The sequence below is a fragment of the Nymphaea colorata genome, chromosome 10, assembly GCF_008831285.2.
Source record: "Nymphaea colorata isolate Beijing-Zhang1983 chromosome 10, ASM883128v2, whole genome shotgun sequence".
Taxonomy (NCBI): Eukaryota; Viridiplantae; Streptophyta; class Magnoliopsida; order Nymphaeales; family Nymphaeaceae; genus Nymphaea; species Nymphaea colorata.
This window is the reverse complement of record NC_045147.1, coordinates 23,530,366-23,552,513: the sequence shown is the minus strand read 5'-3', so window position 1 is coordinate 23,552,513 and position 22,148 is coordinate 23,530,366. Positions and strand designations below refer to the sequence as shown.

Below are 22,148 nucleotides of genomic sequence, written 5' to 3'. Positions count from 1 at the left end.
GCATGATGCCTGGGGAAGGGCCTAGGCTTTCCGAGGGTTTGGGTTTGAATCTTAGCTAGGAAAAAAATGTGACTGTTTGGGACTTTCAAATCTGTATGCTGGACTTTCCCGCTAAATTATGAGAATTTCTCAAACTTTCTTGGCATTTTCTTCGAAATTGAACCACTTATCGAATGGAGATTAAGTAAATATAAGGAGGTGTTGCAAAGGGTATTAAGTTGAACCATGCTGTTGTTGTCCTGGTAAATAATTTGGTAATCCGCGTTCACCGGAGTTCTACGCTTCCTTAAGAACATAACCTGCTTTCACTAAAGATGCAGGATTTTCATGAGCAGTAAGAATTGATTTACTCTACTAGTAGAAACCTTATGATTTGGTTGCCAACAATGGATTTATATTCATGTTTAGTTTGTGACTATTTGCAAAACAGGAAAGTGTGAGTTGAATTAATGAGATCATTCAAAAATTGAGATGCTAATCTGGTCATTTAGTGTGCATAAGTTAAAAGTAGGTAGAATTTTTGTCTTTTGCAAAGATCTAGAGAAGGTTTTGTCACTACCTCTGGAACCAAAAACCCCACTAGGAGCCAGTAGGCTCCTAAGGAGCTTCTCTACTAGCAGTATACAATTATAGGAGAGGATATTGGACACCTCAGAGCCTTGGGTAGAGATCAACATGAAATCTCAGTTGTTTTTAGATGGAAATAAATATGTCAGCAGGAAAAGCCAAAAGCTAGAGAAGAGATTGCTTTTAGGCTCCCATGTCCCAATGTTATAACAACAATTCTATGAGGATATGGAGGAAATTTTGCATTGATTATTTAAATGTGAAAATAAGATGGATGTGAACCAACATGCAATAAATGCCCAGGCCCCCACATTCTAATCACCATCAATTAGTCTCCTTTCTATAATAATTCTATTGGAGGGTTTTATTGTCCTTCAAGGCACATCAAAAGAAGAACAAATTTTAAAAACAGGGAAAAAAAAATTAAAAAGACAAATGAAAGAAAAGTCAGCAAAACTCAATTAAACATCTTCCTCCATCCCATCTCAATGTCCTGTCCACTGTGTTCAATCCACACCCTTTTAAAACGCCCCCTACTCCCTGCAAATTCTCTACCAACTCTCCTCAATCTCCACCTCTTTCCATTTGCTCTCAATCCCTTCCCTTCCCTTCCTCAAACTGCTAACAGAAGGCTCTCGGTCGCTTCTCTTCATCCAGCGTCGCCCGCCTGAAGTTTTCCTACATATTGATCCATCCAGGTGCTCCTTCAAACGCTTCCTGCAATGTCCAAAGCAATGGACAATCCTTCGAACTTAGGAGGGATTGACCCGACAACCCAAATCCTGTCCTTCAACCAGGCAAACCCATCTTCATGCTTGCATGAGAGGAGAGGGAGGAAGAAGCAGCATGAGCCAGGAAGGTTCCTGGGGGTGAGAAGGAGGCCATGGGGGAGGTATGCTGCTGAGATCAGAGATCCTACCACCAAGGAGAGACACTGGCTTGGCACATTTGACACTGCCCAAGAGGCAGCTCTTGCCTATGACAGAGCTGCCCTCTCCATCAAGGGCACACAGGCCAAAACCAACTTCATCTACTCTGACACCAAGCCCTTTTTCCACAACACTTCCCAACAACTGACACCCATCATTTCACCACCACCTCTCCCCATTGTGCCCATTGTCCCTACTGCCAATCACCACCCCACACACCCACATGCACCTCACATTGTGCCCCAACCAGTCCCTACCACCACTTCTGCTTATGCTTCACCACACTTTGCAGGTGGCAGTACCACCACTGACAGCTTCCTGGCTTCTGCTGATTCTGACTCGGGCTACCTGAGCAGCATAATTTCAGATACACACCTGCTCAGATCAACTGAGACTGCAGTCCCCACTCTGCCCAGCGGTGGCGACTGCAGCCTTGGAAGCTTGGTAGCTGATTCTCAGCGGGGTGCAACTCACTTTCAAGGCAAAGATGGTTGTGGTGCTGATGCCAAGAACCCAAGCAGCGCTGGTGGGTGTGATCTTGATCTTGATGAAAATGTGAGTCAGGGTCTGTGGGGTGAAATGGAGAGGTTCTTGCTGCCACCTCTGGAGGACAGGCAATGTGGGTCGTCTGCCTTTGGGGGGTCCTTCATGGTGGATGAGTGCCTGGGGCTCCTGAACCCACAGATCATGCAGAGCCCCTTGCTCGGTTGCTTCATGTCCCAGGCGCCAGAGGCACTCAATCAGACCATGCCTGCACTCACTGATGGTTTCTTTGATTTGGGTTCCACCCAATTCTGAGGATTCCATGTGAAGAATGCTTTCCGTTAGTCTCCTGCTGTTTGTTGTTTATAGTGCTCTTCTTCTTCTTCTCTTCAAGTTTTTTCAATGTTTAGGATCTGGGGGCTCTCTAGGCTGCACGTTCAAATCATCAAACATGACTCTTTCCTGCTACAGAATTTTCTCAGTAACAGCAACTTCTTCCCTATAGCAGATATATCAGCATCTACTCTCTCTCTCTCTCTTTCTGACCTTAGATTTCATCCAGTCAGCTACTTAGATCTAGATCCCGTCTTACAGTGTCTACATGTCTCCAGATCACCTGCAGGAGGAGTGTTCAACCACAAGAAAAGGACACATGGCACCACCACTGTCAAAAATTAACATGAAATCGGACACATGACACGATTGCTTCCCTGTGAGATATCTCAGACAGCATGACATTATTGGGCTCCTTGAGTTCCACCAACCAGCCTCGCCTGGCTACGAAAGTTGGTCTTGTAGTCCCAGCAGCCAAGTGATTAATTGGTGGCCTGAACAGCTTGGGTAAAAACAAAAGTCTACACTCCTCTCTTGCTAGCGTCTACATGAACTTGGCTGCTTCACAGGGATACTCCAACTTACCCTTTGCGTTGATGCCCTTTTGCATGATATTCTTAATGCAAAAATGTGTTCCATGTCCCTTTACTTATTTGTATCCTTACGGTGCAGATATGTAGTAAGATAAATACTTGGTCAAGTCCATCTAAGTACCGGCTAAGTTACCTGGTTCCAAACTGGTCCTGTTGGGTCAAGTGCTGGAGACTTAGGTCAAGTCCAACACACAATGTACTGTGCTCCACGGCATATAGTTGGTAGGTCTAGTTGGTCCGGTCGGCCTCAGCAACCGGGTTTGATTTGAGAACCACACCGCCATTCCCGATAGTTGACGAACCCAAACCTAAGTATCGTTCCAATTTTATTAGATGTCTCTGGCAAGACCCCCGAACCCTAAGTATATGAATAATTGCTTCAACCGGACTTGACAAAACCCTAACCGTAAGTATGTCAATAATTGTTTGGACAAATTCTTACAATGAACATCATGTGCGACTAGAGGCAAGCAGGATCCATGGTAATTAGGGTTCAAACAAAGTTGACGTAAGTAGACCGTGCATTTGAATTTGTTTGGCGGGTGAGTCCGGTTTTGGACATGGATACATAAAACAACATGGAACACAAGGCATTGGTCAAGTCATGAAACGTTCAAATGTTTCAAAACCACGAGGATTCGGACAATTAGTTTCTCAGACTCACTCGATTCAAAGTCATAACTATGATTTAGAAATAAGAATGTCCTTGTGGAACCCAACCAATTTGGGATTTGATCTTCTTTTAAATAAAAACTACTTCACATGTATTCACTTGTAAGTTGTAAGTCGTTTGATTATGTTGATCAAATAACTCATAGAAGTGGATATTAGTACTCATCTTAAGAGTTCACTTCACAATGTTCATTTAATGAAGAGAGAAATTGAGTAGTCAAGTTGAAGTAAGGATCTAGCTTTCACATGGAGAGAAAGAAATTAGATTTAACCATTTAAAGTCGAGTCATTTGATGAGTGGTCGGCCACTTAGAGCAATGGAATAAATTAAAAATGATAATTTTTTAGTGTTGTATAATAATAAAGTCGATTTTAATGAAAATAATAAAAAAGTAGAAACAAAGATCAAGTCACAACTTGTGTGTGGCAGAACAAATTCAAATTACTTTAACTGAAATGGGAGAGTGGTTTTTATTGGCGTGGCTGAACGATACAGGAGAGCGTAACGGGAGGCGATCCGACATCGACTATGGTTGGTCGGCGAGGCCACCAGTAGACGTGTTAATGTGAACCGGTTTACAGAGACCGACGTGCAGCACAAAAATCAGTGCCCGAGCGCGGAAGAGGGAGAAGTAGAAGTGTGGAGAAAAGGGCAGTAAGGAAGACGAAGATGAAAGGGGGAAGCAAGGATGCAGAGTCCCTCACGGAGGATGAACGTCGTGCCCTGCGGGCAAGTCGATTCTCTTCCTCTTTGCCTCCTCCCTCCGCTGCCAGTACCAAACCCAGGTCTCACCTCTCTCTCTCTCGCCGCTGTTAGGGTTTCCTTGAGAGATGCATCCTGGAACTCGTTGCCATTTTCTGCTTGTGATGGATGGATTGGTTATTACTTCTCATCGCCTGGTTTTAGGGTCCTCTTCATGTATGTATCCGCTGGTTTGTGATCGATCGGTTCGTTATGCACTAGCGCTATCTGATGGCGGAATTGCGTCTATCTTTCCTTTTCTTTTCAGTAGATCGATGCTTTGGTGATTAACCGTGTGCGGATTCAGAGAAGTTGATTTAGTGAATGAACGATCTTTGCATTTAGTTTCATTCTAGGGACTAGTTTGGACGACAATGGATTCCGCTTTTAGGTGTAGAATTTTGGCCAATTTTGTTGTGATTGTAGACGTAAGTCAGGTTCTTTTATTGAGAATCGGCAATGCTAGTGCCTGAAATTTTGATATCTCTTCTTTGGTCGAATGAGGAATTATGTGAAAACCCTGTCGTGACTATGATCGGTCCTCCCTTCTGCCTTTCTGGCTCTGATCCTCTTTGGTTTCTACTTGTTCATTGGAATGTTGAGAGTTGGGGATGTGTCCGACGCCACTTCTGTCAACAGCCATGTATGGAGCTTTAGTTACTTCCTGCTTCTTACTTCTATCGAATCTTCCCATTTGAGGTCCCTAGTAGACTAGTAGTTCAGCCCCGACGATGGGTCAGGTCAAACTTTTCATTGTAAAACGTCTGATGAAGAAGTGATTTTGTTCTTTGTTGTGGGTTAGAGCCATTTTGAGTGCAAGTTCTGTTTTGATGATTGTTGTGAACTATTTGAAAATATGTGGGACGGGTCACCTGCTCTGGTCCTTAACCTCTGGTTCTCATATTATGTTCAACGTTTTTACTTTTCGTTCGTACAAGTTTTTCTCAAACCTCAGCATATAGACAAAGGCATAAAATACTTACTTACAATTTTGTGAAGGATGCCACACCCAGGTGGTCCAGTTGCAACAAATAAAGCTGCTGCGTTAGCAAAGTTTCTCGAAAGAAAACTCCAAGAGCCAGGAGGATTGACTTCTGTAGACCCTTTGTTGGTTGAGTCGGCTGTAAGACATGCGAAGGGCACCTTAAAAGCAAGTAATTTCATTGCCTCTCATGCCTCTCTTAGTCTAATTCTAAATATGATTTAGATTGGGTCCCAAACAGAACCGGTTTTTCTATACTTCATAGTTTTAAAGTAGTGAAACTTTTTGGTGGGAACTCTGCATTGCACGATTTAAAAAAGAGAAGTGTTAGTAAAAGTGTAAAACTACCAAACACGTTAGAGTGTTAAATTCCCACGTACAGTTCCTGTATGACATGGACCGCATGGTTTTACTCTTCACTGGTTGCTTTTAGGGCATTAAAAATGACACGTGTGGGGGGCCCTTCAGAAGGTAATGACTCAAAGAAAAAGTTGTTACTTGTCTAATATGTTGGTCTGTAGACTCTGTACAGCATGGTTGTTACTTCAGTAGAGCACTGTGAAAATATTTGTGGAAGTAAAAATTAATGTAGTGCAGGGCCAAGCTTATTCTGTAATAATTTTTAAGTAATGCATAAATTGTGAAAGTGTACGAGTCACGTCTTATTACTATAAATAATTTATAAGTAGTTTATAAATTGTTAAGTGAAAGCGTATGAACCTCAGAGACATGATAGATGAAACCTTGGTGTTGTACACTTCCTCAGGAAAATATATAATCAGATGGAACTATGAAGGTGAACTATTCGATAGATAAAGTACAAATATAAGGAAATCTTATTAGTTGTTGATAGTGCTTTTTTCGCAAGGGCGTCTTTAGTGGTAGGTAGAGGACACTTGTATTTTGTCATCGAATGGAGAGCAATCTTGATGCAACGTGAACGAAAGGAGACACAGGCTATTGAACTCGAATATGTGGCATTGGTGGCTGAGCTCAAACATGTTTGGCCTTTTCCAGTCCTCATTTTAATGCTGTATCAAGCACTAAATTTAACTTTCTCTATATGTGGATGACTTCTTCTGGTTTTGTTTAGAAGTTTTCAACAAGTCTCAAAAACCTTATCTGTCCACTGAACAGTTTCAATATGTGAATATTTTGTGCTTCTTTGCAGAAAGGAAAAAGAAAAAGAAAAAACACAGCATAACTGTACAACAGGAAATGTTCAGGCAAGGGAGTCTTGTCATACATCTTATTATAATTAAATAACTTGATGGCTGGAAGCTTGTTGCTGCTAGTGTAGGACAATTACACAATTTTCCAGTCCTGAATTGGAGGTTTGATTGTTCCAGCGTCTAAATCATTTGCCATTTTAAGTCTGAGCAGAATTACAACTTAAAAGACCACATGGTCATAACTTAATGTACATGAATACAAACACTATCCCTGATTTTGCACATCTAGTTCAAACAGATACTTATCTTATTATGCATAACAGATGATTCATGATACTCATCTTATTCTTCATGACAAATGGTTCATGTCCTTGTTACATCCTAAAACTCCTGATGTCTGTTGATTTCTCATCCTATTCCATGCTCATGTTTCTCCCTTTATTCAACCCTTGATATTGGTCTGCTCATACTGGCACTGCGAGAACCTTCTGCATAACATGCCATATTGCTGCAACTGCTCAGTTACATCTTATACTCTGCTGCTAGTTGATATAACGTCTAGAGACCAATACTGTCTACATGCTAATCTAACTTGAAGCATTGATCAGGAGTTTCAAATTCATGTTGGAATATATACTAAGTTATAAAACTTTTGCTCCCAGTATCAAAGCTTAAAGGAACCATGAAGAATGCCAAGTAATATATATAGCCGGGTTTTCTGTTGATCTCTTTTCCTCTCCATTCCATTCTTTTGTTTTTGGAACTGGCTATTGAATAATTTGTCTCTCCAGGCTCCTCGTCAAAATCTGGTCACATGATAAAGCACGTAACTTCATTTGCTGATGATGGGGAGGTTAGTTACTATCCGTCCCTCTTGCTGTTGCTCTCTAGTGTATCTCTTTGTATTTAGGTCATGGACAAAGCTCTGTGTTTACAGGGTTCTGGCAAGTCCGAAGATGTAGAAATTGGCAAAAGCAAAAAGAAAAAGAAAAAGAAGAAGGTGAGTATTCCTTATCATTCAACGAACATAGGGTTGGGAAACAAGCTCTGTGGTTCGCTGGTTCGTCTCATCTGTCTTGTCTCACCCAGTGACAAAAGAAGGAGCTCACAAAGCCAAGTGACGAGCTGTTCTGGTTAGGTGGAACATGGTCGGCACAACCTGATTCGGCTTGGCTCACAGGAACTCGCTGCAGCCTCATGCTGCGTAATTGCCGAGTTTGGTACCATAGCCATTTGTAGTTTGACAGGTGTCTTGCTTCATCTTATTTGATAAGCCTTTGGCCAATGGCGAGGCGTTTTGTAGAGTGTAGAACGTAGAACCACCAAAACTGTTTAGTTGCAATGAGCCGATGAACCCAGGAATAGTAGTTCTCACAAATTTACGAGAGACCTCAAAACCGCATCGAGTTTTAGATTTCTTCTTAGTCCTTAGATAGTTGTTCGGCTTTTTTCCCTGCATTATGCAGTATTGCCGAGCCATCTGTATGAAATGATTAGTTGTTTCATCTTGAATGCAGCGGAAGCTCGAGGAGCATTCTAAAAAGACGAAGAAGAAGAAAAAGAAGATGAAACACGTCTAATTTTGGAGCAACGAGGCCCTCTTGGTCAAAGAAGCTAATGGTCTGGTCCAAAGATAAAGTGAGAATTCAAGGTGTCCTTCCCAAAGAATTGATGCATAAACTGCAAAAAAGGCGATGCAACAAAAGTTTTGGTTTCTGGGGTTTCGAGGCTCTCCGGCCACCTACTCCCTCATCTTTTAACCTATTCTGGTAACGTGTCAACGCCCTTAACTTTCGTCCAGCAACTGGTCTGCGATTCCCATTAAAAAATTTTTATTACTAGTGGGTGGATGATTTTTTTCTCCCTTTTAATCAGATCAATTTTTCTCTTCCACACCATTGAAATTCATACTATATTATCAAAAGGCGCGCTCTATTCTCGATAAAATCAATAAACTCCGTTGTCGTCCCACGAAATCAACACATTTCCACGATAAAAGCAATTACAGTACAGCTAAAAGAATATCGTCATAATCTTTTTCAGTTATGGTAGAAATAACATACAAGCGGAATAAATTTGGAATCAGATATGACCAAAAGCTAGATGTAGACTGTAGTTCAAAAGTTAGTGGCTTTGATTTATTTATTATTAGTCACCAAATCCAGCAACGGACCGGCTTGTAAGAAAAAAACGCCACGGACGCAGAGAGAGCAAAATAAACTTTACAAAGGTAAACGTCCTCTCGAACCATCAGCCATCCTGAAAATTATAGGCCAAAGTGGTCGGGACCAAGAGGATCAACACTCTTTAAAACACAAAACCTGACCTCTGTGTACATGTACAGCTCGCATAACTTTAAACATGTTACGAGGTTCTTCAGATGACAGAGCCGGTAGCAGCGCTCTTGCCTCCTCGAAGCAAGTCCCCAAGTGCCTCCGGCGCAGTTACAGGAGCACTGCATGTGAAATTCATGCAAACATAAGCAGCTGCAGCCTTGTCTCCCGGGCTACCCTTTGCAATCATGGCGACGTTTGGGTTCTTCTCTTCCCAAAATGACATCTCCTCCGTGTTGCTGGGGTCAATCTGAATCACCTGCGATTTAGAAACCAACGTTTTTTAAGTGACAACTTTTCTTCAAAAAATAATTCACCAACACACTTAAGGATTTTAAACGGTCAACTGGGGAATACAGAAATTAACTGAAGCCATGATGTCCACATCCTACACATTTTGCTGCCAACACAAAGCTGGAAGCAGGGGATGCAACAGGTTGTCTGTTCTGATAGAGGAGAAAGAAAATTCGCACACACAAAATAGCTCACAATAATACAGGAGTTTGATTGATGGTATGAAGAGGAGATGAGCAGCTTACTGTTTTGTTGGGATCGTACGACGCATGAACTTCAGCTACCATAGCCTGGAACTCTCTTGCTGATTTGCGTCCAACAATAACAACCTGTTTCCTCGAAGGTAGACAGAGCATGTGTGCTGCACAGCACATCAATGGAACAGCTACGGACTGTTCTTTTAGCCTAGACTCGAAGACTGCCTGATGAAACATGACAGTACATTTTGGATCAGCCACCACCACTCGGCATAACGCAAGCACTTGTCACCCGTTAAATTTGACGCCCCATAATTAGTACGTTTGAACTAAAAGTGCAATCTCCAGATATTTCAAATAAAGAGGACCAGAGATATTTACTTTAAAGCTAGAATAATCGAGAATAAATGTACGCACTAGACTGGAAACGAGTCCCAGCAAAGAATAAATGTTCCCAGCAAAGAATAAATGTTCAATAAAGAAACCTGAGAAGCACAGAAGCGTGGAATGAAAACTGGCTTTAGGATGTGCACAAATATGTTTCATTTTCAGCAACATAATAGCGGTTCTACGTTTCTAAAGTGAATAACGTACCAAAAGGTGTTTTGCAGTTTCTCTGTAGTAGTTGGACAAATCGCCGGATACCAGGGAAAACAACCTGACAAGGTTGATTGCTGCAACCGAGTTTCCAGATGGCTCCGCACCATCGTGGTCTTCTTTAACACGGAGGAGGACGGATGGGTCTTCCCCTGGAGTATTAAAATAGCCTCCACCAGCTTTATCCAGAAATAGATTGTCCTATAAATGTGCAACCCAAGGATGTTATAAGCATACCATGCAATCACGATGGCAAGAACGCTGCACTACTTGCCTGTGTAGCCTGCAGTTCAATGGCCCATGCCAACCAGCGTGTTCTTCCACCGTATTCGTACATGTCTAACAGGCCTGAAATCAGAAAAGCATAATCATCCAGAAAGCCAGGTGCTCTTGATGGACCTTTCCGGAAGCTGTGGTGTAGCCTGTGTGTGTTCCCATCATAAAGCTTGTGTCTCACAAATAAAACTGCTTTCTCAGCAACATCCATGTACTCCTCTGGCTGACATCAATAATAAGCAAGGGTAATCATGCATGCAGAAGTGAAACCGTAAAATCTTAGAATATAGTAAACAATTATGTGCATCCAAGTCAAGTAAACATGCTTTTAGTTTTATCAAAATAAAGTGCTCCATTACTATTTTACAACCTAAAGTAACAGCTCCCAGAGTATGACGTGTTTCAACATTTTCTCAAATAGCCACACATGAGGATCTCAAGATCAGAACTGTCCGTTAATAAAGTTACTCTGTATTAATCATATTAGATCTTGTGTAAACAGAGGAGGAGAAATTAATAACTCAGGCTGCTCATATAAAGAACCACAGAATCACTTACATCACACCCTGTTACAGGAAAGTAGAACTTTGTCCCCTCAATTTCAGATTTGAGAATCTTGGAAGCTCTAGCAAATGAAGATATTGCAAGACCATTCCATGCAACAATTACCTATAAAAGCAGTTCATCTGTTGAAAGTGCATATGTAAGAGAGAGAGAGAGAGAAATTTATCTCGGTAATGGAAGAAGTACCTTATCATCCAAATGCGGACGTGGTCGCCTCAATCTTGCATTAAAGAGCTTCTGACGGGATGACCCAAGAATATTCAAGTACTCCTCTACAGCCATGCCGAACTTTGGTGCCATCTTGGAAGCATCTTCTTTTTCTATCAATACATTCTTCCCCGTGAATTCATGATGAGGATCACTCAGTTTTGAAAGATCACAATTTCCAGTGGGCTTAATATAGTAATGATCCTTGAAAGGTTTCATAGAATCTGCTCCTACCAACTCCTCCACCTTTCATCATATAGCCCAACATAAGGTAAACAGACAACATGTGAAACAGTAAAACCATATAGTCACAAATACCAGAACAGTGATAATAAAAGGTTCAAAAAAAAAAAAAAAAAACAGAAAAAGCTCTGGATTAATTGTCATGAAATTTATGTGATAGATAGCATTAAACACTAGCGGTATAACAAAGCTAAGCAACAAATGACGTAGACTTTAGAATTGTTGGCTGTAGGTAAACTAATTCAAACATGAGATATCAGAAGGTCAAAATCATATATTCATGTCTTATTTGTTCATACCTATACAATTTTCTCATTGATAGTTTACCAGATTTATCGGTTAAAAAGTAGAGCCCACAGACAAAGAAAACATTTCGTATAAGAGCAAACTCTCCAAATATATGAGACGCCTTTCTTACGAAAAAAATTAGAAATTGAAGGGAGGAAGGAAACCAAAAGGAAAAAGGAAAACCTCTTTGCTGGTCCATATGTAGAAGGCGCCTTCTTTTTTCCTACCAGCTCCTTCAAATTCTGCACTATCTGCATCCTCAGCTGAGTATATTCCACCTTCCTCCCCAATCATGTCTCTCCTTAGATAGTCAAGGACATCCCTTGCCATGGATGCATAGAAAGGATCATTGGTAATGCTGAATGCGTCCAAATAAACGTTTGCAAGTTGCCCTTGATCGTACAACATCTTCTCAAAGTGTGGAACTGCAAAAGCACAAATGTTGTGTCACGGAAAGAGACCTAAATGACTTTGCATTTATGACTTTACAAAATTACTGTTTCCTCCTTATTTCCCACTTTAGATAAGGAGAACAGCGATTAGCATATGATAGTTTGAAAAATATAAGGTTTGCCGTTCATATGGTCTACCATACAGTGTAATAGAATTACAGAAGCATTTTCTTCACATTTCTTGGTTCTTTTGATGTGGATCTCACCCTACAAATGTGATCTTCATGGTCATTTACTAGCAAAAGGGATTTGGATCATGAGGTGCTAGACTTCATGCAGGTTTTCTAGAAAGCTTCAAAAGTTGACAGCTCGAAGTGTCTCAAATTTCAGAATTGAAAAAAAAAAGGAAGAGAGACAGAAAACATGTGTCCAGTAAGATACAAGGGAGTTATACTGTGATCTATAGCAAGCAGACCATGATAAAACGTGTGGGGCTAAATTGAAACAATTCAAGTTTACCCATGTTTCCCTAACTATAATTGGGCTAATAAGACCATAATTCAGTAATGGTAAATGAAACAACACATGCCTTTGAAGGGGAACCAACAACTTTGGAGGCTAGTCTTAGGTTAAATAGGCATATGGAAGAAGTAAAGATTCCTGACCAGGAACCCTAAAGTTAATTCAATTGGAAATTAATATGATTTCAAGCATTTAAAATTTGTCCTTATCAAACACATGCCTTGGAGGCCAAGGCATTCAACCAACGGCTCAAAATTGCAGCGAAAAAAGAAAACAAACCAACAGCTCAAATTGACCTTGCTTCACCACTCTCCATGTAAAGGTGCAATAACTGGTCCCGATAATAGCACTAGCTGAAACTTACAAAGAATTATCTACTTTACCAAAAGAATAGGGTACATAGGTTATGGCCAAGGTTCTAAAAGCCTTCTGTCAAAAGATGAAGCCCAGTAATGCATAGTTGCTTCTGTGTAACACTTGAACATGAATATATGACTTTTGATCTACAAACCATGAGAAGCATTTTGTCAAGAAAAGATGTAGTTTGCTAACATGGACTATCAGCCAAAGGAATAAAGTAGGTTTTTGTAGCAACTCAGAGGGCCTATGTCTCAGGAATTGCACCAAGCTTTGGTTGTCACAAATTCATTCTACTGCCAGAAAGTTGAATGTCTACCATGTTGAAACAAATCAAAGAAGTACATGCTTTGGCCAAATTGATTATGCAGTAACCTAAAATACACACCCATAGAGTAACTCACCGTGCCAACGTTCATCCACACTATATCTATGAAAACCACCTCCAACATGATCATGAATACCACCCTTAGCCATGCATTTTAAGCTAAAAACAGTCATGTTTAAGATATTTTTAGCTTCAGTCTTCTTTAGACTTTCTTCCAGCAATTTTGCATAATAAAGCATAACATTTATTTCCACAGGCCTTGGAAATTTTGGGGCAGCTCCAAATCCTCCAAAGTCAGAGTCATAGCTCTGCTTAAGCTGTAAAAAAAGATAATGTATAAAGCAAGAGAATCTATTGAATAAATATTAAGACAAGAAGCAGATGGGCACAATGTAAACATTTATGGATACATTTCTCCAAGAATACTTCTCCAGGCCACTTTTGTCATGTCAAAAGTTGGGGCACAAACCACGTAAAACTACTAAGAACTAGCTGCATTAATGTGATTAAAAGGTAAAAAACTTGGACACTAACCAGAAAAGAAAACCAGTTAAAGAAATAGGAGCAGCAAAGTCGTGATCTTGAGAATCAAAATAATTTTTCTTGCCGCCAAGTAGTAGGCATAAAGTTGACATTAAGGAACAACTATCACTACTTCAGGCCTGATACTTTACAAGGCTCACAGCTTGTGTAAGTCAGTAAAACTGAAGAAAGAATCCCTCTAATACAGCATTTCAATAACGCTTAAAATAGTTACCTGGCCACCCACGTCTATTTTCTATAAATTAATTTCATACTCCAGTGTCATAAGCAAGTTCAACCCAACATTTAAGGCCTAAAATTATTTTTCCTGAATCTCCACTCTTACCAAGTTTCTTTCTCCCATCCTAAACAATATCAGTCGTTAACTTGCAAAAAACTAGTTTAGTATTGTTTTGAAGGCATGGAAAGCACTTGTAAATAAAAATGTTAACAGAATAAACAAGGGCTTTTGAGGAAATGATAGTGTGCTGCTATTGTAATAACATAACATAATGCAGCAGCATCAAAACGATGAGTATGGTCAGAGTGGTAGTGGTAGCATCCATGTTACGGTAATGTTGAATGTGCATGAGCATATGTGTGCATAAGTTTACTGTTTACCTAAGGACCAAAATTTGGTTCTAAAAGACCATAATTTTCATAGTTGATTTTCCAAAATACTAGGCTATACTATAAATTTATTCCTTTTCAACTTTTCTGACCTTTTTTATTCTATTTGAGTTGTTCATCTTGCTTAAGAAACTAATTCTTAACCCCAATGAGTACCTACTTTTCCTGGATAGAATGAGACGATATTGTGATGGTGCCTGTGTTTGAACCTCATTGGGCCATCACGAGATTACCACTAGACCCCAAAGAGAAAAGGCAAAATAAATATAAGGATAGTCACCATTATGATATTATCTACAACATCAACGACAGTATATCAGTTTCAGTCCTTATTAGTTCATCTTAGAATACAATATGCACTTTATTTTGCCATAAGAAGGATCCAATGAGGAATATTGCTATAAAACTTCTCTCTCTCTCTCTCTCTCTCTCTCTCTCTCTCTCTCTCTCTCTCTATATATATATATATATATATATATATATATATATATATATATATATATATATATATATATATATATATATATATATATATATATATATATAACAGCACCTCATGCACTTCAAACGTTAGTAATCAAAAACCATGGCCACCTTTTCGATTAGGCTGGGCCAACCTAGACACCTAAGTCAAAAAAAAATGTTTTATTTTTCTCTTATTTTTCTTCTTCCTCTTCTTCTTCTTCTTCTTCTTCTTCTTCTTCTTCTTCTTATTTCTACTTTATTCTATTTTTCATTCTTTTTCCTTCAGATTTTTTTCCTTTTTCTTCTTGATTTTCTTCTTTTCCTCTCCTCCTCCCTCATCTCCATCCTCATCCTTTTTCCTTTCATATATGGATTTTGGCCTGTCTAGGCACTGCCCAGGTGCCCACCTAGGCCTTTTTTGAGGGCCACCACATAAGCCTGCATAGCGCTTTTCATTACTAAGCTTCAGATGTGTCGTGCACAGAGCAATCAGAGAACTTTGAAGACCAAAATGCATCTCAACATTGAATTCAGAACTTCCACTCATCATTTTGCTCTGTACGCACACAGCTCAAAAACATGAAGCTTTAAACAAGATTATAACCGGTAGAGATCAAACAGTGGTACGACTTATGAAAGAATATGTTCAAAAGTATATAAAAATTTTCTAGTAAAAGCTTTAGATATATACGTGACAAACTGTGAAGATTGTGTCCTAAAGAATTCCAAATTGCCACTAGACAACTAAAATATTAAATGTAAAAGCTGGTGAAAACTGTAAGAGAATGTTTTTATATGTACAAAATATTTAAATAACCCAAAATGGTGGATTTATTTAGAAGGATCAGAAATCATTCACTAGATATCAAGATAAATATGACAGGACTACATGGTTATGGGAAAGATTGTTGGATCTTGAAAAATCTACAGTGTAGTAGACATCGAGTAGGTCAGACACGAAGAACAGAATATTATCTGCACTCAAGAAATGAGCATGTGAGCATGCATGTGGTTAGATATGGGCCTCAGTATCTTCAGTTGCAGTCATATAGTTCTATAACCACTGGAACAGTAAAAGCTGCACGAGCCCATCCATCTATAGGCTGAAAAAAGTCAAGGGAGAGAAGAAAGATCTATGCAGCAAATTCAAGCCATAACTTCCAAAAGAATTTGTAACTTAACATAATATCAATTAAATAAATATCCTCCAAAAAGACCAAGCAATGTAACACCCCAAAAGTTTAGCCTTGTATTGAATATTTTAAGAGATTTTTGAATGCTTATTAAGGGGGTTGTTAAGTTGTTGGCCTAGTTCCTAGCCTTTTTTTGGGCTGGAACTAAAACTACTAGGGGGTGGGTTGGTATCCACTAAACCGAAGGCCCGAGCCCGTGAGTGGATCTGGTACTTACAGTGGTATCAGAGTTCAGTTCAAACACTCGGACCTGGGGTCCCATACGCACGGACGTGTGTGCCTTAAGGGAGATGGATTGTAACACCCCAAAAATTTAGTATTGTATTAAAGATTTTGAGAAGATCTTCAAGGGCTTCTAAGGGGGTTGTTAAGTTGTATTGTCCTGGTTCCTAACTTTTTTTATGATGGAACCGAAACTACTAGGGGGTGGATTGGGATCCGGTGGACCAGAGGCCCAAGGACGGGAGTGGATCGGGTCCTTACAAGCAAGCATCATTTTACACAATACTACTTGCAAATGAAACCTTAACCAATATTATTCGCATACTATAAGTCTTATGGTCAAGCAATTATTTCGTCCTCAGTAAGACAAATATGCCTCATTTACAAATGGACAAATTATAATGCAAATTCTCCAAAAAGGCACCATACTATTTTATGTCGACTTCATTTGCGAACACATAATATTATAGGGATCCTACTACGAAATTTTGACTTGAGAACTTCAACATCCAGACGAATGCAGTTAAAGTCTTGCATATAGAACATGACGTATGCTAGACAAGAGGACAAACACCTATCAAACAGAAAAACAAGTGCCCCTTGATTATACATGCTGTCATACATATTCTTTGCAAATGCAACTTCTATCGTGGCACACAAAAAAAGCAGGTTTCACATAAATTGCATTCCTGGGTGCACTGATCAAATCAAAGTTTTCCCTTACATAGGCAGATTACAGCATTCGAATCAACAATGATGCAGTTGGTATGGGAAAGGGAATGCCATGATGAATAACATCCCACACTTCAGAAACTAATAACTTACCTCTATATTTAGCTAGAACTAAACACTGTCCGAACCATTTAGAGAAAATGTCTAAGTTTTAACAGAACATTTGAAAGAAATAGCTTATTTTATATGATAATGAGTAGCTAACAAGAACTTCAGAAGATTCCTTGACACAATATGGCAGCACCATGCAAATCAAGTAAACCATATGTCAGAAGCAACAGTCACCTTACTAGCACATCTGTCAATGCAATGGTAAGAAAGATCCTCCTGAAACACTTTATTAATAGCTGCAGCAGATAGAGCTTCTGAAAGTTCTTGAATTGCAAAATCTGCACTCTTCTTAAGCATGTCCTGCTTAGTTTCCCAAGCTTCCTTCACTCTCCTGAATAACAATATATAATTTCTATCAAGAAAATGTCTTAGGCAACCTTAAATAATGTGATGGGGAAAAGATAATATTTGGACCTGAGCACAGTTTTGAAACCTGGTCGCCCATATTTGTCATCAGGAGGAAAATATGTTCCACCCATCAATGGCTTCAGGTCAGGAGAAAGGAAGACACTCAAAGGCCAACCACCACTTCCATAAACTGCTTGCACATAAGTCATGTATACCTACATATCAGAGTATTTTAGACAAGAACCAAAGTTTTAACTTTTTAATAGAGCTGATACTGTGGTGCTTTCAAAGCAAAACCAGTTTTCGTTGTAAGAACTTCAAAAATGCTACTGACAAATAGGTCAATATGGTATCACTTGATTTTTAGTAACAAAAGCTGTTTATGGCATTTTCTTTTTAGACGCATGGGGTGAGAGTAATACTTTGAATTTCTGACACCATCCCTAAGGAGAAAAAAGAGTCAGGATTCCACCTCTTCCACAAAGAAATTTATTCCTTTACATAGTAAAACTCATTGTGATATGAGACACTGCGATATGCAGACACGTACACTTCCAATTTATGGAATTGTACTTCCATCCATATGCCATTGAACTGTAGCATTGTGCGTGACCCATGGTGACTGTTAATGTGTCAAGAGAGTCAATGTCTGATGGCCACACATACACTGCTCTCCCCAATAAACAGTAACCTTCTGCCATCCTCACTCGACTGACTGGTTGAAGCCAAAACAACCACACTTGTTGCCGCTTCAGTAACCTACTTGCTTTGTCTAGGATAGTCATCATTTTAACTCTAAACTACCTTTAATAGGGATGCATAAGACAATTAAGAAGTTAGTTACCTATGCATCACAAAACAGTGTACGCTTTATGCAAATAAGAACATAGCTATGCATCAGGATTTTTGGCTTCTTCAGGATTGTACCTTATCAACATCTGGGCGTTCTTCTCGATCCACCTGCTCCAGCAATGAGAACATTTTTAGAGACAAGGTCGCAAAGATATCTTTCAGACAGAAAATAACCAAAGACAACTCACCACAAGAACACCTACCTGATTCATAGTCTATTGACAAAAGTACATTACCTTGATGCTAATGAACCATTGATTCAGCATCTCTGCCACCTCTTCGTTTTCAAATGACTCTACTTCCATCACATGGCACCTACAAGCAGCATTCAAATGATACTAAATATACAACATGCCCACCATTGATTTTGATTACATAATGATCAATAGATTTCAGAAGTAAAGGAACTCTACAAATATGTTCTAAAGCCCAACTTTATCCATTTATTCTTAGCTGCAGCATTCAATGAACTGAAATGCTTAAGAGACTGATGCTTCTGAGATATCTCCAAGCCAGTCCAACCAATAACTTAGAAATTGTTCGCTTTCTACCCACTAAAAGAAGCTCAAGAATGGAATAAACCTTAGGCAGTAAAATGGAGCTGCTAGCAGGCCCAATGAAGCATAGGATATCTAACTGTCAAACCAGCTGTGATGGGCATCCTAGAACCGCATTATCCAGCATATGTTAACAAATGCACATCTTAACACAACCTTTTTCCACTTATCTGTGCTAGCAAGACTGATTTTTATTTCAGAAATAGATGAACATTACCTTTTATTACACGCACATTACCAGTTGTGAGAAAAAATGGAAGAGTTGTTAATTGAAACCAATTACACGGTCAATTTAGTATGATGTTTCAAACTTCCAACTAACTATATAGATAGCTCTATTTCATCATGCTTATTCAAATTTGACATGGTAACATCGTGAAGGGGAAACTAAGCATTAATGATCGACTATGTCACACGGGTGCAGATGCGATACGGGTGCGGATATGGGGATACGGGTGCGGATACGGGAATTTTCAAATTTTTTGGATACGCGGACACGGGAATTTTCAAATTTTTTGGATACGCGGACACGGCTACATTAAATATTATAAAAAATGATAAGATTAAAAAAAACATTAAATTAATAGTTCACTCTTACAATCTTGTTAGAAAATGTGTTTTATCACAAAAGTACTGAATATCTGAAAGGATTGTTTGGAAATAATTGGATGCATCATAAAAAATTGATAAAATGAAAAAAAAAAAACATTAAATTAATGACTTTTATTTTTTGCCGTGTCCGCACCCATATCCCCGTGTCCGCGTGTCGACACGGATACGTGGGCTATTTTGCCGTGTCCGTGTGACATAGATGATCGAAGACAGCATAAGCAGTTACTAAATGAAATGCAAATAACTTGTCAGTTCTACCGGGCAGAGAAAACTACATAATATGCAAATATGTCTAGTACAAAAGACTTCTTCTTCTTTGTGTTAGATCAAGGGAATCCACCTTCCTCTCTTATCATTGGCAATATCTGTATCTCTCTAGATGGCAAAATACATAAGGTCCATCCAGACCGCCTCCTAGGACTTATGAGTTAGCCAGTTAGGAGTATAACCAGCTTCAACATTGTGGGTCCGGGAAAAGAGACCCCTAGATGTCTAACTCATAATATCCCGTCAGTTTGGTAACACTCCTGGACTCTATGAGCACTGGAGAGCCCTTTCGGGCCCTTATTTCAAAAGTCATAAAAAGGATTAGGATTATCACATTGGTACAGTTTTCACTTCCCAGACCACAGTACGAGATTTGACAATATAAGGAGAACCATAAATTACATGTATAGAGAAGCAATGAGAGGAAACTTACCAATGACACGTGCTATACCCAACTTCAAAAGTAAGGAGTGCCATCCAAAATAACAAAAAAGCCAAGAAACGGTGTCAGCAGAACTTCAGCATCAAGATTGGGAAGGAAAAAAACGAAATCAATACACAAACGTACTTCGGCAAAGCAAAATCAACAAACAAACGTACAACGACAGAGGCAAGCTACATACTCGACAAGAAGATGGGTATGTTTCTTTCCCGAGCTCTGTCAAAAGCTTCTTGCCCCCACGGAAACCAATCAACCTCCATATAAGATATACAGAAGAAGCCAAAATCAACAAAAAAGCAAACAATGGCCAACCAAAAGACGCCAGTATGATGATAAGTGATCCAAACTCCATGGAGAAAAGAAACGAAAGAATCAACGGACAAGAAACCAAATTACCAACCAAAAGGCACCATGGCCAGAATCTACTAAAACTTTCGTGCAGAAAAAAAACAAAACAATCGACAGATAGCTCACCAAACAATCAACTAAATTACGTTAACCATGATAGTCTTCATTTAGAAGCTAGCGATTCCGGACCTTCTTATCACAATAAAAAAACTCATCTCAAATGTACCGTTTGAACCAGATAGCATACCGGATTGTGGGCATGCTGAAGCAGATAAGGGCTGTGCTCCGAAGCGAGTCTGTTGACGTGTTTATGCTTCTGGCTGCCTTCCGCCATGGCAAGAACTCTAGAGAAATGGATACCGCGCCTTTTACGGACGGGACAAGCCAGGCAGCGAGATGAGCGTTGGATGAAACTCGATGACGATACCGATACTTTCGGCGAGAAGAGAAGCAAGGAAGCAGGAAACCAACGGGTAAGCATGGAAAGAATCGACTGCCAACGAAAAAAGGAAAAATATATAGACAAATAGCGACAATCTGGATTCAGGAGGTGAGTTGGGTGGGGCGGCTGATGAAGCTGGCTAAAGGGAAAAAGGGCAGCTGGAACCACGGCTCCCTTTCCCTCCTACCAAACAGGCCGTAAACCGCTCCACGCGTTGGTGTGACGCCCGTACCATTTTTCCATCAATTCTGGAACCACGGAAACTGGGAGTTGAATTCCAACCATTCACCATTTCCACTGTTTGTTATCAGCATCACTGAAGAAAGAGAAACACAGAGCCTCCCACTCCCACGTTCCACTAATGAGCTTTTTAACCAGAATGCTAAAATATTAAAGTAGATTAGATCCATTTGAAACCTAAAGATGCCTCTCTTCAAGCGTGTTTTTTATGGATACTGGCGTCTAATCTGCGTTCAAAAGCCCATAATATGGCTGTTTAAAACTTCCTATTTAATATGAGATTATATTTAATATATAATATTGCTCAGATATCTGACCCGAATTAATTGACTGATGTGTTGATATTTTTTTGCTACAAAGAATATTTTCAGTTACTCGTTTACATTTTTTTTAAACCTTAATGCAATGACAGTTGGGTCTATATCGATGCCAATACTAGGATTTCGTCTCTCATCGTAGCTAGATTTCAAAAAAATGAAGCGTGCATGTGCATCTCCCCAAAAGCTTGGTGAGATTTTAATAAACTGTAGCAAAACTTTAGAAATTACTTCATTGCAAAGGCAATCGTGTGGTTGCTTAAGATTCATTTGTACCAAAAATAATCTAAAAATATCATTGGCCTACATGTTTGTATGCTTAGGAGTACTTCATCGATATTTTTTACATTTGATTCGAATTTGGTAGTGTATGTGAACAACGTTATTAATGTCGGTGAGTATCAGCCCGTACGCATTGTCATAAAACAACCAATTTACATTGAAATTAAACTTTTAAGTTAATATTTTATAGCACATGTGGAGTGATTAGTTTTCGAGATATGGGATTTACTACACAATTGACAACTGAGAGAAAAATTGTTTGCATTTGCTAAATATTAGTACGTGGTTAATTGATGCAATCAATATAAGTATGTGGTTAGCGTTTGTAACACGCAAACGCGTGATGAGGCTTAAGAAATATATCACGTGAATACCATAAAAATGTCAAACTAATGTATACTTAGTCTATTTTTAAGTCAAATGTGTTGAAAATAAGAGCAATTAGCTTAACTGAACTTGTTATTCACTTATAAAATTTTAGACCCGATAAAGTTC

The 22,148-nt window shown here is 39.4% G+C and overlaps 3 protein-coding genes and 1 non-coding gene across 4 annotated transcripts; 2 read left to right on the top strand and 2 right to left on the bottom strand.

Annotated features, from left to right (window-relative positions):
* The first annotated feature begins 1,085 nt into the window (after positions 1-1,085).
* Positions 1,086-2,652, top strand: LOC116263000 (ethylene-responsive transcription factor FZP-like). Its single transcript, XM_031642563.2, has 2 exons — positions 1,086-2,319; positions 2,591-2,652. The coding sequence occupies exon 1, from the start codon at positions 1,290-1,292 to the stop codon at positions 2,292-2,294; it is 1,005 nt and encodes a 334-aa protein (XP_031498423.1). The 5' UTR covers positions 1,086-1,289; the 3' UTR covers positions 2,295-2,319; positions 2,591-2,652.
* Positions 2,653-4,120: 1,468 nt separating this feature from the next.
* Positions 4,121-8,366, top strand: LOC116261803 (uncharacterized). Its single transcript, XM_031640679.2, has 5 exons — positions 4,121-4,363; positions 5,319-5,473; positions 7,265-7,326; positions 7,411-7,473; positions 7,991-8,366. Exons 1-5 carry the CDS (start codon positions 4,248-4,250, stop codon positions 8,051-8,053), a joined length of 459 nt encoding a protein of 152 aa, XP_031496539.1. The 5' UTR covers positions 4,121-4,247; the 3' UTR covers positions 8,054-8,366.
* Positions 8,367-8,584: 218 nt separating this feature from the next.
* LOC116262307 (uncharacterized) lies at positions 8,585-21,175 on the bottom strand. Its single transcript, XM_031641547.2, has 15 exons — positions 20,620-21,175; positions 20,206-20,278; positions 20,016-20,037; positions 18,383-18,461; positions 18,222-18,254; positions 17,361-17,509; positions 17,121-17,277; positions 13,148-13,388; positions 11,656-11,897; positions 10,921-11,187; positions 10,729-10,839; positions 10,169-10,393; positions 9,892-10,095; positions 9,346-9,522; positions 8,585-9,065 (listed from the first exon to the last, which is right to left on the bottom strand). Exons 1-15 carry the CDS (start codon positions 20,851-20,853, stop codon positions 8,850-8,852), a joined length of 2,430 nt encoding a protein of 809 aa, XP_031497407.1. The 5' UTR covers positions 20,854-21,175; the 3' UTR covers positions 8,585-8,849.
* Positions 15,173-15,244, bottom strand: LOC116263462 (small nucleolar RNA R160). The gene has a single exon (XR_004174669.1). It is a non-coding gene; the product is annotated as a small nucleolar RNA R160 (small nucleolar RNA).
* Positions 21,176-22,148: the final 973 nt, after the last annotated feature.

What these genes read in the sequence shown, in the direction of transcription:
- LOC116263000 (XM_031642563.2), top strand. Translation starts at nt 1,290, where the DNA reads ATGTCCAAAGCAATGGACAATCCTTCGAACTTAGGAGGGATTGACCCG.
- LOC116262307 (XM_031641547.2), bottom strand. Translation starts at nt 20,853, where the DNA reads ATGCTTACCCGTTGGTTTCCTGCTTCCTTGCTTCTCTTCTCGCCGAAA. An exon ending in TTGAACTGCAGGCTACACAG is followed by an intron (nt 10,096 to 10,168) that starts GCAAGTAGTGCA and finishes GCACATTTATAG; the next exon opens with GACAATCTATTTCTGGATAA. An exon ending in AAACTGCAAAACACCTTTTG is followed by an intron (nt 9,523 to 9,891) that starts GTACGTTATTCA and finishes ATGTTTCATCAG; the next exon opens with GCAGTCTTCGAGTCTAGGCT.
- LOC116261803 (XM_031640679.2), top strand. Translation starts at nt 4,248, where the DNA reads ATGAAAGGGGGAAGCAAGGATGCAGAGTCCCTCACGGAGGATGAACGT. An exon ending in GAAGGGCACCTTAAAAGCAA is followed by an intron (nt 5,474 to 7,264) that starts GTAATTTCATTG and finishes TTGTCTCTCCAG; the next exon opens with GCTCCTCGTCAAAATCTGGT. An exon ending in AGAAAAAGAAAAAGAAGAAG is followed by an intron (nt 7,474 to 7,990) that starts GTGAGTATTCCT and finishes TCTTGAATGCAG; the next exon opens with CGGAAGCTCGAGGAGCATTC.